This window comes from Platalea leucorodia (genome assembly GCF_965183815.1).
Source record: "Platalea leucorodia genome assembly, contig: HAP1_HAP1_SCAFFOLD_697, whole genome shotgun sequence".
Taxonomy (NCBI): Eukaryota; Metazoa; Chordata; class Aves; order Pelecaniformes; family Threskiornithidae; genus Platalea; species Platalea leucorodia.
Window position 1 is genome coordinate 1 of NW_028120952.1, and position 15,141 is coordinate 15,141.

Genomic DNA, 15,141 nt, shown 5'->3' on the forward strand with positions numbered 1-15,141 from the left:
CTATAGGGTTTGTTGGGGCCCTATGGGGTCTGGGGGTCCCCGGGGGGGTCTGTGGGTCCCCGGGGGGTTTTGGGGTCCCCCCCCAAGCTGTGGGTTGCCCCCCAGGGCTTTGGGGGGGCTATGGGGGGTCTATGGGTCTACAGGGGGTCTATGGGGTGTCTATAGGGTTTTGTTGGGTTCCTATAGGGTTTGTTGGGGCCCTATGGGGTCTGGGGGGTCCCCGGGGGGGTCTGTGGGTCCCCGGGGGGTTTTGGGGTCCCCCCCCAAGCTGTGGGTGCCCCCCAGGGCTTTGGGGGGGCTATGGGGGGTCTATGGGTCTACAGGGGGTCTATGGGGTGTCTATAGGGTTTGTTGGGTGTCTATAGGGTTTGTTGGGGCCCTATGGGGTCTGGGGGTCCCCGGGGGGGTCTGTGGGGTCCCCGGGGGGTTTTGGGGTCCCCCCCAAGCTGTGGGTGCCCCCCAGGGCTTTGGGGGGGCTATGGGGGGTCTATGGGGTCTACAGGGGGTCTATGGGGTGTCTATAGGGTTTGTTGGGGCCTATGGGGTTTGTTGGGGGCCCTATGGGGTCTGGGGGGTCCCCGGGGGGGTCTGGGGGGTCCCCAGGGGATTTTTGGGGTCCCCCCCAAGCTGTGGGTGCCCCCCAGGGCTTTGGGGGGGCTATGGGGGGTCTATGGGGTCTACAGGGGGTCTATGGGGTGTCTATAGGGTTTGTTGGGTGTCTATAGGGTTTGTTGGGGCCCTATGGGGTCTGGGGGTCCCCGGGGGGGTCTGTGGGTCCCCGGGGGGTTTTGGGGTCCCCCCCCAAGCTGTGGGTGCCCCCCAGGGCTTTGGGGGGCTATGGGGGGTCTATGGGGTCTACAGGGGGTCTATGGGGTGTCTATAGGGTTTGTTGGGGCCCTATGGGGTTTGTTGGGGCCCTATGGGGTCTGGGGGTCCCCGGGGGGGTCTGGGGGTCCCCGGGGGATTTTGGGGTCCCCCCCCAAGCTGTGGGTGCCCCCCAGGGGCTGTGGGCGCTGAGCCGGGCGCTGGGCTCCAACCCCGCTTTCCCGCAGCCGCCTCCAGCACCTCGACCTCAGGCCCCCCGGGGCTGCTGGGGGCCCCCGACGGCGCCGTAGGGCTGGGGCCACTGGGGGGACTGGGGGGGCCACTGGGGGACTGGGGGGGCCACTGGGGGGGGCTATGGGGCCACTGGGGGTCACTGGGGGGGCTATGGGGGTCACTGGGGGGCTGTGGGGGGACACTGGGGGGACTGGGGGGGCTATGGGGGTCACTGGGGGGACTGGGGGACTGTGGGGGGCCACTGGGGAGACTGGGGGGCTGTGGGGGGCTACTGGGGTCACTGGGGTGACTGGGGGACTGTGGGGGGCTACTGGGGGGTCACTGGGGGTCACTGGGGGGCTGTGGGGGGCCACTGGGGGGACTGGGGGGGCTATGGGGGTCACTGGGGGGACTGGGGGACTGTGGGGGGCCACTGGGGAGACTGGGGGGGCTATGGGGGTCACTGGGGGGACTGGGGGGCTGTGGGGGGCCACTGGGGGGACTGGGGGGCTGTGGGGGGCTACTGGGGTCACTGGGGGGGCTATGGGGGTCACTGGGGTGACTGGGGGACTGTGGGGGGCCACTGGGGCCACTGGGGGGACTGGGGGGCTTTGGGGGGCTATGGGGGCCACTGGGGGGGCTATGGGGGCCACTGGGGGTCTGTGGGGGGCCACTGGGGGGACTGGGGGACTGTGGGGGGCTACTGGGGAGACTGGGGGGGGCTATGGGGGTCACTGGGGGGACTGGGGGGCTGTGTGGGGCTATGGGGGTCACTGGGGGGGCTATGGGGGTCACTGGAGGGACTGGGGGACTGTGGGGGGCCACTGGGGAGACTGGGGGGGCTATGGGGGTCACTGGGGGGACTGGGGGACTGTGCGGGGGACTGGGGGGGCTATGGGGGTCACTGGGGGGACTGGGGTGCTGTGGGGGGCTATGGGGGTCACTGGGGGGGCTATGGGGGTCACTGGGGGGACTGGGGGACTGTGGGGGGCCACTGGGGGGACTGGGGGGGCTATGGGGGCCACTGGGGGGACTGGGGAGGGCCACTGGGGGGACTGGGGGGCTGTGGGGGTCACTGGGGGGACTGGGGGGGCTATGGGGGCCACTGGGGGGGCTATGGGGGCCACTGGTGGGACTGGGGGGCTGTGGGGGTCACTGGGGGGCTGTGGGGGTCACTGGGGGGGCTATGGGGGTCACTGGTGGGACTGGGGGACTGGGGGGGGCCACTGGGGAGACTGGGGGGCTATGGGGGTCACTGGGGGGGCTATGGGGGTCACTGGTGGGACTGGGGGGCTATGGGGGTCACTGGGGGGGCTATGGGGGTCACTGGGGAGACTGGGGGGCTATGGGGGTCACTGGTGGGACTGGGGGGCTATGGGGGGCTCTGGGGGTCACTGCGGGGGCAGGGGGCTTATTGGGGGGCTGTGGGGGGGGCTGGGGGGCTGGATCGGGGGGCTGTGGGGCTGGTTGGGGGGCTGGGGGTGTCTATGGGGCGCTATGGGGCTCTGTGGGGCGCTATGGGGCTCTGTGGGGCGCAGGGGGGGTCAGGCTCTGCCCCCCAACCCCCCCCCAGGGTCTCTACTCCTTCCTGGCCCAACCCAACGCCCTCCTGCACCTCGACCTGGCCTCCACCGACTGCGCCGTCGACGTGGTGAGGGGCGCGGGGGGGGAGATGTGGGGCCGGGGGGGGCCGCCGTGGGGCTGCTGTGGGGCTGATGGCCCCCCCCCCCCCCCGCCCATCCCCCCCAGCTCTTCGGGGCGCTGCTCCACGGCTGCTGCCCGCGACTCAGCTACCTCAACGTGGCCAGGAACACCTTCTCCCACCGGTGAGCTCCTGCCCCACAAGTTGGGGGGCCCAGCCCCACGGCGGGGGGGTGCCCATGGCAGGGGGGGGGGGGGTCTTGGGCGGCTGAGGACCCCATTGGGTGACCAAGGACCCCCTTGGGTGATGGAGGAGCCCATTGGGTGGTTGAAGACCCCCTTGGGTGATCTAGAACGTCGTTGGGTGATCTAGAACGTCGTTGGGTGGTCGAGCACCCCGTTGAGCGTTGGAGCTCCCCATTGGGCGGTCGAGCACCCCGTTGGCCAGTCAGGAGGTCCGTTGGGTGATCTGGAATCTCATTGGGTGCTCGAGCACCCCGTTGGCCAGTCAGGAGGTCCGTTGGGTGATCTGGACTGTCATTGGCTGGTTGAGCAGCCTGTTGGGTGTTGGAGCTCTCCATTGGCCGGTCGGGAGGTCCGTTGGGTGATCTGGAATCTCATTGGGTGGTCGAGCACCCCGTTGGGTAGCGGAGCACCCCATTGGCTGCTCAAGGACCCCCGCGGGCCGGCCCGAGACCCCATTGGCCGGCTGAGGACGCCATTGGGCGACCAAGAACCCCGTTGGGCGTTCAAGGACCGCCCCCCCCCACCCCCGTTGGGTTTTGGACCGCCCCATTGGGCGGCAGAAGGCCCCTGTCGGGTGGTGGACCACCCCATTGGCCGCGGGGTGGGTGGGGCTGACGTAGCCCCGCCCCCCACCCCCCAGGAAGGCCCGGGAGGCCCCGCCCACCCTGCGGCAGTTCTTCTGCAGCGCCTTCGCCCTGGCCCACGTCAGCCTGGCCGGCGTGCGGGTGCCCCCGGAGGCCCTCAGGTGAGTCCCGCCCCCTTGGGGGCGGGGACACCCCCCCACCTTATAAGGAGAAGTGGGCGTGGCTTGTTGGGAAGGCCCCGCCCTTAACCCCGCCCTCCCCAGGTCTCTCTTCCAGGGCTTGGCCGCCAACACCCACCTGAGCGACCTCCACTTGGACCTGAGCGGCTGCGAGGTGGGGGCGGGGTCTGGAAAGGGGAGGGGCCTCTCCCCCGGGTGGGGGGAGGGGAGGGGCTCCGCCCACCCCCTCGCCCCGCCGCCATCTTTCCAGCTCCGCTCGCCGGGGGCCCGGGTGCTGCGGGAGCTGCTGGGGGGCGTCAGCGCCGTGGGCAGCCTGGACCTCTCCGACAACGGTGAGGTGGGCTCCCCCCCTCCCCCCCGTCACCTCAGGGGCTGGGGGCGGGGCCTGGGACCCCGCCCCCCTCACCTGACCCCTCCCATTGGTCCGTTGCTTGCCCCCGGGTTCAGGTTTTGACGCCGATTTGCTGACGCTGGTGCCGGTCCTGGGGAAGAACAAGGCTCTGAAGCACCTCTGGCTGGGCAAGAACTTCAACGTCAAGGGCCGGTGGGTTGGGATGAGTCCACGGGGGCCCACCAAGGCCTCATGGCCACGGCTGGGGCCATGGTGGCCCACCTGGACCCCAGTGGCCAAGGTTGGGGCCATAGGAGCCCACCTGGACCCCGATGGCCACGACTGGGGCCATGGGAGCCCACCTAGACCCTAATGGCCAAGGATGTGGCCATGGGAGCCCACCTGGACCCCAGTGGCCAAGGTTGTGGCCATGGGAGCCCACCTAGACCCCAGTGGCCACGGTTGGGGCCATGGGAGCCCACCTGGACCCCAGTGGCCAAGGTTGTGGCCATGGGAGCCCACCTAGACCCCAGTGGCCAAGGTTGGGTTCATGGGAGCCCACCTGGACCCTGATGGCCAAGGTTGTGGCCATGGGAGCCCACCTGGACCCTAATGGCCAAGGTTGTGGCCATGGGAGCCCACCTGGACCCCAGTGGCCAAGGTTGGGGCCATGGGAGCCCACCTGGACCCCAGTGGCCAAGGTTGTGGCCATGGGAGCCCACCTGGACCCCAGTGGCCAAGGTTGTGGCCATGGGAGCCCACCTGGACCCCAGTGGCCAAGGTTGGGGCCATGGGAGCCCACCTGGACCCCAGTGGCCAAGGTTGTGGCCATGGGAGCCCACCTGGACCCCAGTGGCCAAGGTTGTGGCCATGGGAGCCCACCTAGACCCCAGTGGCCAAGGTTGTGGCCATGGGAGCCCACCTGGACCCCAGTGGCCAAGGTTGTGGCCATGGGAGCCCACCTGGACCCTAATGGCCAAGGTTGTGGCCATGGGAGCCCACCTGGACCCTGCTGGCCAAGGTTGTGGCCATGGGAGCCCACCTGGACCCCAGTGGCCAAGGTTGTGGCCATGGGAGCCCACCTAGACCCCAGTGGCCACGGTTGGGGCCATGGGAGCCCACCTGGACCCCAGTGGCCAAGGTTGTGGCCATGGGAGCCCACCTAGACCCCAGTGGCCAAGGTTGGGTTCATGGGAGCCCACCTGGACCCTGATGGCCAAGGTTGTGGCCATGGGAGCCCACCTGGACCCTAATGGCCAAGGTTGTGGCCATGGGAGCCCACCTGGACCCCAGTGGCCAAGGTTGGGGCCATGGGAGCCCACCTGGACCCTAATGGCCAAGGTTGTGGCCATGGGAGCCCACCTGGACCCCAGTGGCCAAGGTTGTGGCCATGGGAGCCCACCTGGACCCCAGTGGCCAAGGTTGGGGCCATAGGAGCCCACCTGGACCCCGATGGCCACGACTGGGGCCATGGGAGCCCACCTAGACCCCAGTGGCCAAGGTTGTGGTCATGGGAGCCCACCTAGACCCCAGTGGCCGCGGTTGGGTCCATGGAGGCCCACCAAGGCCCTGCTGGCCACGGCCATGGCCGTGGGGGCCCAGCTTGCCCCCCGGCAGCCCCAGAAGCCGGCGGCCCCCTCTCTCCCCCCCAGGACGCTGGAGGAGATCCTCCAGAAGCTGGTGCAGATGATCCAGGAGGAGGACTGCGTGAGTGGCCGCCGGGCTCGGGGGGGCTCACGGGGGCACCGCCCCCTCCGTGGGTCCCCCGCGCCCCACGGCACCTCCCGTCCCGCCCCCTCCCCCCCCCCCCCCCTTTTTCCCACAAGTCCCTGCAGTCGCTCTCGGTGGCCGACTCCCGCCTGAAGGCCCGGACCAGCATCTTGGTGAACGCCTTGGGCAGCAACGCCTGCCTGGCCGAGGTGGACCTCAGCGGCAACCTGATGGAGGACGTGGGCGCCAAGATGTTGGCCAAGGCCCTGCAGATCAACAGCGCCCTCCGGTGGGTGGGGTCCCCGGGGGGGAGGGGTCCCCGGGGGGGTGGGGCCCTCGGGGGGGTGGGGCCCTCGGTCGCCCCCCGCCTCACCCCCCCGTCTCCGCGGCAGGAGCCTCACCTGGGACAGGAACAACACGACGGCGGTGGGGTTCCAGGACGTCGCCCGGGCCATGCAGAGGTGGGGGGGGGGCGGGGCTTCTGGTGGGGCCGAAGCCACCGGGCGGGGCGGGGGCGGGGCGGATCTAGACCGGGCAACCGGGTGACCGCTGGATCTAGAACGTCAACCGGCTCTAGGTGCGCCAACCGGATCCCCGGAGAGGTCAGCTGGGGTTTGGACTGGTTCTAGACTGGGAAACCGGACGGAACCGTGGCCACCCAGTCTAGATCGGTCGATGGGATGGAGGCGGGACGACCGCTGCGGATCAGCTGACCCGGTCCAGGCTGGTCAACTGGTTCTGGATAGGTCAACCAGTTCTAGGTGGGCCAGCTGGGGCTTTGGGGACCTACGGCTTGGTTCTAGACCGGGCAACCGCCTCTAGACCAGCCAACCCCTTCCAGACGGGTCAATGGGTTCCCAGTTGGTCAACTGGTTCTAGACTGGGCAACCACCCATAAACCAGCTAGTCCATTTAAGGAAGATTGATGGGTTCCTGAGCAGTCAACTGGTTCTAGACTGGTCAACCCCCCATAGACCAGCCAACCTGTTCCAGACAGGTCAATGGGTTCCCGACCAGTCAACTGGTTCTAGACTGGGCAACCACCGCTAGACCAGCCAACCTGTTTCTGGCCATCTCAATGGGTTCCTGACCGGTCAACTGGTTCTAGACTGGGCAACCCCCTCCCGGCGGGGTGACGGCCTCGAGCGGGGGCCCCCCCTCACCCCCTGTCCCCTCCCCCACAGCAACTACACCTTGACCTTCATGGCCCTGCCCCTCAGCGACCTGACAGCCGCCTACCGCAGCGCCCCGGAGAAGACCGACGCCGTTTGGCAGAAGGTGGGTGGGGGGTGAGCTGGGGGGGGGGGAGGGGTCCCGATGGGGGGGGGGGAGGGGTCTCGGCCAACTCCTTGTCCCCGTGTCCCCTCCCCCGCCCCCGGCAGATCCAGTGGTGCCTCCTGCGCAACGGCCGCGGCCCCAAGGCGCCGCCGGATCAGGCGCTGCGGCTGCACCGCGGCATCGTCACCAGCACGGCCGAGCAAGTAAACCTGCCCCGGGGGGCAGTTGGGGGGCGGGGGGGGCAGTTGGGGGGCGGGGGGGGCAGTTGGGGGGCTGGGGGGGAGCCTGGGGGGCAGCGGGCGGGTGCTCAAGGGGGTGGCCAGAAGGATGCCGGGGCGGTTGCCGGGGTGGTTGCCATGGCGGTGAGGTGGTTACTGGGGTGGTTGCTAGGGGGGATGCTGGGGCGGTTGCCAGGGCGATGGGGCGGTTGCTAGGGGGGATGCTGGGGCGGTTGCCAGGGTGATAGGGTGGTTGCTAGGGGGGATGCTGGGGCGGTTGCCAGGGCGATGGGGCAGTTGCTAGGGGGGCTGGCGGGGCAGTTGCGGGGGGGATGCCGGGGCGGTTACCAGGGCGATGGGGTGGTTGCTAGGGGGGATGGCGGGGCAGTTGCCGGGGCGATGGGGCAGTTACTGGAGTGGTTGCTAGGGGGGATGCTGGGGTGGTTGCCGGGGTGATGGGGCAGTTGCTAGGCGGGATGCTGGGGCGGTTGCTAGGGGGGATGCTGGGGTGGTTACCAGGGCGATGGGGCGGTTGCTAGGGGGGATGCAGGGGTGGTTACCAGGGCGATGGGGCGGTTGCTAGGGGGGATGCTGGGGCGGTTACCAGGGCGATAGGGTGGTTGGTGGGGCGGTTGCTAGGGGGGATGGCAGGCCGGTTGCCGGGGCGATGGGGCAGTTACCGGGGGGATGCCGGGGCGGTTGCCGGGGCGGCGGCCATGACAGCGGGGTGGTTGCCGGGGGGATGCCGGGGCGGTTGCCGGGGCGGTTGCCGGGGGGATGCCGGGGGGATGCCGGGGCGGTTGCCGGGGCGGTTGCCGGGGGGATGCCGGGGGGCTGGCGGGGCGGTTGCCGGGGCGGTTGCCGGGGCGGCGGCCGTGACGGCGGGGCGCAGGCGCTGTGCCGGCTGAGCGGGCGGGTGCAGGCGGCGGCGCGGGGGCTGCGGGGGCGCCCGGGGGCGCGGCGGGAGCTGGCCCGGGCCCGGGAGCTGCTGCGGGAGGCCAGGAACGCCCGGGCGGTGAGCGCACCCCAAATACCCCCCAGTACCCCCCCGGGACCCCCAAATACCCCCCGGGACCCCCAAATACCCTTCAGCACCCCGAAATGCCCCCGGGTACCCCAAATACCCCCCAGGACTCCTAAATACCCCCCGGTACCCCCAAATCCCCCCCCGGGACCCCAAATACCCCCCCTAATACCCCCAAATCCCCCCCCGGGACCCCCAAATACCCCCCCTGGTACCCCCAAATCCCCCCCCGGGACCCCAAATACCCCCCCTGGTACCCCCAAATCCCCCCCCGGGACCCCCAAATACCCCCTCCAGTACCCAAAATACCCCCCAGTTACCCCCCAAATACCCCCAGCACCCCCAAATACCCCCCAGTTACCCCCCAAATACCCCCCGATACCCCCAAGTACACCTCCAGCACCCCCAAATACCCCCCAGCACCCCTAATACCCCCCAAATTGCCCCCCAAGTGCCCCACTGATACCCCCCCGGTACCCCCAAATACCCCCCGATACCCCAAATACCCCCCAGCACCTCTAGTAGCCCCAACTTGCCCCCCAAATACCCCCTCCAGTACCCCCAAATACCCCCCGATACCCCCAAATACCCCCCAGCACCCCCAAATACCCCCTCCAGTACCCCCAAATACCCCCCGATACCCCCAAATACCCCCCAGCACCCCCAAATACCCCCTCCAGTACCCCCAAATACCCCCCAGCACCCCCGGTACCCCCAAATACCCCCTCCAGTACCCCCAAATACCCCCCAGCACCCCCGGTACCCCCAAATACTCCCTCCAGCACCCCCAAATACCCCCCAGCAACCCCAAATACCCCCCGATACCCCCAAATACCCCCTCCAGTACCCCCAAATACCCCCTCCAGTACCCCAAATACCCCCCAAATTGCCCCCCAAGTACCCCCCCAGTCCCCCCAGTCCCCCCAGTCCCCCCCGTCCCCCCTTACCCCCGTGACCCCCCGTGACCCCCCGTGACCCCCCGTGACCCCCGGTGCCCCCAGCTGTTCCCCAGCCTGGCGGCGCTGGGGCAGGCGGTGGCGGGGGATGGGCCCGTCCGGCGCCTCCTGGAGTCTGTGGCCGGGGACGTGGCCAAGGCCGTGGACAAGGAGCTGCAGGTGAGAGCCCCAGACTGGGAGGCACTGGGAGGCACTGGGGGGGACTGGGAGCCCGACTGGGAGGCACTGGGAGGCACTGGGAGGGACTGGGGGGCACTGAAAGCCCAACTGGGAGGGACTGGGGGGCACTGGGGGCACTGGGGGGGACTGGGATACCAACGGGGTGCAACTGGGAGGCACTGGGGGGGACTGGGAGCCCAACTGGGAGTGACTGGGAGGCACTGGGGGGGACTGGGATCCCATCTGGGAGCGACTGGGAGTCACTGGGAGGGATTGGGAGGCACTGGGGAGACTGAGCGCCCAACTGGGAACAACTGGGAGGTACTGGGAGGCACTGGGGGGGACTGGGAGCCCAACGGGGAACGACTGGGAGGCAATGGGAGGGACTGGGGGGCACTGAGAGCCCAACTGGGATGCTGCCCCCCATACTGGGTTGGGGACCCCCATACTGGAAGAAGGGACCCCATACTGGGATGCTGCCCCCCCAGAGTGGGAGAATGGCCCCCATACTGGGTTGGGGACCTCCATACTGGGATATTGACCCCCATACTGGGTTGGGGACCTCCATACTGGGATATTGACCCCCATACTGGGTTGGGGCCCCCCATACTGGGATGTTGACCCCATACTGGGATGTTGACCCCATACTGGGTTGGGGACCCCCATACTGGGTTGGGGCCCCCCATACTGGGCTGCTGCCCCCCCGAACTGGGAGGAGGGCCCCCATACTGGGCTGGGGCCCCCCGTACTGGGCTGCTGCCCCACCAAACTGGGAGGAGGGCCGCCATACTGGGCTGGGGCCCCCCGTACTGGGCTGCTGCCCCCCCGAACTGGGAGGAGGGCCGCCATACTGGGCTGGGGCCCCCCGTACTGGGCTGCTGCCCCCCCGAACTGGGAGGAGGGCCGCCATACTGGGCTGTGGCCCCCCATACTGGGCTGCTGCCCCCCCGAACTGGGAGGAGGGCCGCCATACTGGGCTGGGGCCCCCCGTACTGGGCTGCTGCCCCCCCGAACTGGGAGGAGGGCCGCCATACTGGGCTGGGGCCCCCCGTACTGGGCTGCTGCCCCCCCGAACTGGGAGGAGGGCCGCCATACTGGGCTGCTGACCCCGAACTGGTGCAGGTGGTGCTGGAGGCGCTGGTGGGGCGGGCGGCCCAGCTCTGCCCGCGGGCGCTGGGGGCGGCGGAGGGGCGCTGGGGGGGGCGGGGGGTGCGGGGGGCCGCGGCCCAGCGCCTCCTGCCCCCCCCCGGCCTGGCCCGCGGGGCGCTGCTGGAGCAGGCGGGGCAGCGCATCCGCCACCAGCTGGGGTGAGCGGGGCACTGGGGGGCACTGGGAGGGACTGGGGGGCACTGGGAGGGGACTGGGGGTAACTGGGAGGGGACTGGGAGGGACTGGGGAGCACTGGGAGGGACTGGGGGTAACTGGGAGGGGACTGGGAGGGGACTGGGGGTAACTGGGAGGGCACTGGGAGGCACTGGGAGGGGACTGGAGGGACTGGGGGTAACTGGGAGGGGACTGGGAGGGACTGGGGAGCACTGGGAGGGACTGGGGGTAAGTGGGAGGGGACTGGGAGGGGACTGGGGGTAACTGGGAGGGCACTGGGAGGGACTGGGAGGCACTGGGAGGGGACTGGAGGAACTGGGAGGGGACTGGGAGGGACTGGGGAGCACTGGGAGGGGACTGGGGGTAACTGGGAGGGCACTGGGAGGGACTGGGAGGCACTGGGAGGGGACTGGGGGTAACTGGGAGGGGACTGGAGGGGACTGGGAGGGACTGGGGGTAACTGGGAGGGACGGGGAGGGACTGGAGAGCACTGGGAGGGGACTGGGAGGGACTGGGGGTAACTGGGAGGGACTGGGAGGGGACTAGGATAGGACTGGGGAGGGACTACGAAGGCACTGGGAGGGACTGGAGGGGACTGGGAGGGACTGGGGGTAACTGGGAGGGACTGGGAGGCACTGGGATGGGACTGGGAGGGACTGGGGAGCACTGGGAGGGGACTGGGAGGCACTGGGAGGGGACTGGGGGTAACTGGGATGGGACTGCGAGGCACTGGGTGGGACTGGGAGGCACTGGGATGGGACTGGGAGGGGACTGGGAGGGACTGCGGTCACTGGGAGGGACTGGGGGTAACTGGGAGGGGACTGGGGGGCACTGGGAGGCTGATTGGAGGGACTGGGAGGGACTGGGGGGGAGCGTGGGAAAGGCCTGGTCCATACTGGTCTCTCCTGGGCGCACTGGTGCGGCCGGGGGGGCAGGGAGGTGACGCTGGCGGTGGTGACCTTCCTGACCAACGCGGTGGTGGAGGAGCTGCTGCGGGAGCTGCGCCGCGTCCACCGCGCCCTGGTCGGCACCCCCGAACCCGGGTGGGACCCCAAAACCCCGGGTGGGACCCCAAAATCCACCCAGGAACCCCAAAAACCCTTGGTGGGACCCCAAAATCCCCTGGTGGGACCCCAAAACCCCTTCAGAACCCCCAAATCCCCTGGTGGGACCCCCAAATCCACCCAGGAACCCCCAAATCCCCGGATGGGACCCCAAAACTCTTTGGTGGGACCCCAAAATTCCCGTGGGAACCTAAATCCCTTGATGGGACCCCAAAACTCCTTGGTGGGACCCCCAAATCCATCCAGAACCCCCAAAAACCTTTGGTGGGACCCCAAAACCCCTTGGTGGGACCCCAAAATCCACCCAGGAACCCCAAAAACCCCTGGTGGGACCCCAAAACCCCGGGTGGGACCCCAAAACTCCGGGTGGGACCCCCAAACCCCGGGTGGGACCCCCGAACCCGGGTGGGACCCCAAATCCCCGGGTGGGACCCCCAAACCCCGGGTGGGACCCCCGAACCCGGGTGGGACCCCAAAATCCACCCAGGAACCCCAAAATCCCCTGGTGGGACCCCAAAACCCCTTCAGAACCCCCAAATCCCCTGGTGGGACCCCAAAACCCCTTGGTGGGACCCCCAAATCCACCCAGGAACCCCCAAATCCCCGGATGGGACCCCAAAACTCTTTGGTGGGACCCCAAAATTCCCGTGGGAACCTAAATCCCTTGATGGGACCCCAAAACTCCTTGGTGGGACCCCCAAATCCCTCCAGAACCCCCAAAAACCTTTGGTGGGACCCCAAAAACCCTTGATGGGACCCCAAAATCCACCCAGGAACCCCAAAAAACCCCTGGTGGGACCCCAAAACCCCTGGTGGGGACCCCAAAATCCACCCAGGAACCCCAAAAACCCCTTGGTGGGACCCCAAATCCGTCCAGAACCCCCAAAAACCTTTGGTGGGACCCCAAAACCCCTTGGTGGGACCCCAAAAGTCCTTGGTGGGACCCCCAAATCCCTCCAGAACCCCCAAAAACCTTTGGTGGGACCCCAAAACCCCTTGGTGGGACCCCAAAACTCCCGTGGGAACCCAAAAACTCTGGTGGGACCCCAAAATCCTTCCAGGACGCCCGAAACTCCTTGGTGGGACCCCAAAATCCCTTCAGAATCCCCAAATCCCCTGGTGGGACCCCAAAACTCCTTCATTGGACCCCAAATCCCCTTGGTGGGACCCCAAAATCCTTTGATGAGACCCCAAAACCCCTTGGTGGGACCCCAAAATCCCCTATGGGACCCCCAAAATCCACCCAGGAACCCCCAAATCCCTTGATGGGACCCCAAAACTCCTTGGTGGGACCCCCAAATCCCCTATGGGACCCCCAAAATCCACCCAGGAACCCCCAAAACTGTTGGGTCCCCAAAAACCTTTGATGGGACCCCAAAATCCCCCCGGGAACCCCCAAATCCCTTGATGGGACCCCAAAACTCCTTGGTGGGACCCCAAAATCCCCCCAGGAACCCCCAAATCCCTTGATGGGACCCCAAAACCCCTTGGTGGGACCCCCAAATCCCCTATGGGACCCCCCAAATCCACCCGGGACGCCCCCAATCCCCTGGTGGGACCCCCAAAACCCCCCTCAGCACCCCAAAAACTCCTTGGGACCCCCCCCCCCAGGCCCAGCACATGGCCGGGACCCCGGAGGAATCGGGGGGTCCCCCCCCCCCGCCGCAGGGGGACCCCCTCAACAGCACCGACGAGGAGCTGGGCACCGCCATCGTAAGGGGGGGGGGGGACCCCCCAAAATTGGGGTGGGGGGGACCCCCAAATTGGGGGGGGGGGCAGGAAAGGGGGGGGGACCCCAAAACGTGGGGGAGTTGGGCCCAAAATATGGGGGTGACCTCCCCAAAAGGGGGGTGGGGGGGGGGTCCCCATGGTTTTTGGGGGGTCCCTGGGGGTTTGGGGGGGACCAGGGGGGTTTGGGGGGTCCCTATGGGGTTTGGGGGGGACCAGGGGGGTTTGGGGGGGTCCTTATGGGGTTTTGGGGGGTCCCCATGGTTTTTGGGGCGTCCCTGGGGGTTTGGGGGGGTCCCTGGAGTTTTGGGGGGGTCCCTGGGGGTTTGGGGGGGACCAAGGGGGTTTTGGGGGGGATCAAGAGGGTTTTGGGGGGTCCCTGAGGTTTTGGGGGGGACCAGGGGGGTTTGGGGGGTCTCTCTGGGGTTTTGGGGGGGGACCAAGGGGATTTGGGGGGGACCAGGGGGGTTTTGGGGGGACCCAGGGGTTTTGGGGGGGACCAAGGGGGTTTGGGGGGGTCCTACGGGTTTTGGGGGGTCCCTATGGGGTTTTTGGGGGGGGACCAAGGGGATTTGGGGGGTCCCTGGGGGTTTGGGGGGGTCCCTGAGGTTTTGGGGGGGTCCAGGGGCGTTTGGGGGGACCCAGGGGTTTTGGGGGGGGACCAAGGGGATTTGGGGGGGTCCCTGGGGATTTGGGGGGGACCAGAGGGGTTTGGGGGGTCCCTATGGGGTTTGGGGGAGACCAGGGGGTTTGGGGGGGTCCCATGGGGTTCGGGGGGGGTCCCTGGGGATTTGGGGGGGACCAGGGGGGTTTGGGGGGTCCCTATGGGGTTTGGGGGGGACCAGGGGGGGTTTGGGGGGGTCCATGGAGTTTTGGGGGATTCCTGGAGGTTTTGGGGGGGTCCCTGGGGGTTTGGGGGGGACCAAGGGGGTTTGGGGGGGTCCTACGGGTTTTGGGGGGTTCCTGGAGTTTTGGGGGGTCCCTGGGGATTTGGGGGGGGACCAGGGGGGTTTTGGGGGGGGGCTCCTTGGGGGTTTTGGGGGCGTTCCTGGGGTTTTGGGGGGGACCAAGGGGCATTGGGGGGGTCCTGGGGGTCCCTGGGGATTTGGGGGGGTCCCTGGGGATTTGGGGGGGACCAGGGGGTTTGGGGGGTCCCTATGGGTTTGGGGGAGACTAAGGGGGTTTTGGGGGGTCCTATGGGGTTCAGGGGGGTCCCTGGGGGTTTGGGGGTCCCTGGGGGTTTTGGGGGGTCCCTGGGGGTTTGGGGGGGTCCCTGGGGTGACCCGGCCGGGGTGGTTTCGGGGTCCCCCCCCCCCCCCCCCAGGACACGCTGGCCCTGCAGCGGCCGAAGCGCTGCCGCCGCATCCGCCCCGCCTCCGCCTTCCTGGGTGAGGCCCCGCCCCCCCGTGACCCCGTGACCCCCCCCCCGTGACCCCATGACCCCCCCGTGACCCCCCCACCCCCCCCCCCCCAGGTCACGCCGAGGGCCCCCCCGGCCGGGACTCGCCCTCCCCCCCCAGCAGCCCCGAGGGGGCCCCGCCCCCACCGCACCGAGCCACGCCCCCCGCTCCGCCCACCGGTGAGTAGCCACGCCCTCCCCGACCGGCAGCCCCGCCCACAACCCATAGCCCCGCCCACAACCCCATAGCCCCGCCCACAACC

At 69.0% G+C, this 15,141-nt stretch overlaps 1 protein-coding gene across 1 annotated transcript; it reads left to right on the top strand.

Annotated features, from left to right (window-relative positions):
• Window positions 1-1,001: 1,001 nt before the first annotated feature.
• Window positions 1,002-15,058, top strand: LOC309604087 (capping protein, Arp2/3 and myosin-I linker protein 3-like; the record flags this gene model as incomplete). The annotated part of the gene is given in 21 exon segments (XM_082339005.1): window positions 1,002-1,046; window positions 1,048-1,073; window positions 1,075-1,111; window positions 2,612-2,689; window positions 2,788-2,864; window positions 3,566-3,670; window positions 3,773-3,842; window positions 3,939-4,020; window positions 4,136-4,232; window positions 5,672-5,726; window positions 5,846-6,018; window positions 6,122-6,190; window positions 6,914-7,007; window positions 7,112-7,210; window positions 8,118-8,240; window positions 9,251-9,364; window positions 10,487-10,671; window positions 11,623-11,710; window positions 13,363-13,464; window positions 14,804-14,867; window positions 14,954-15,058. Coding segments are annotated over 21 exon segments (1,888 nt in total), but the record flags the coding sequence as incomplete, so codon positions are not given.
• Window positions 15,059-15,141: the final 83 nt, after the last annotated feature.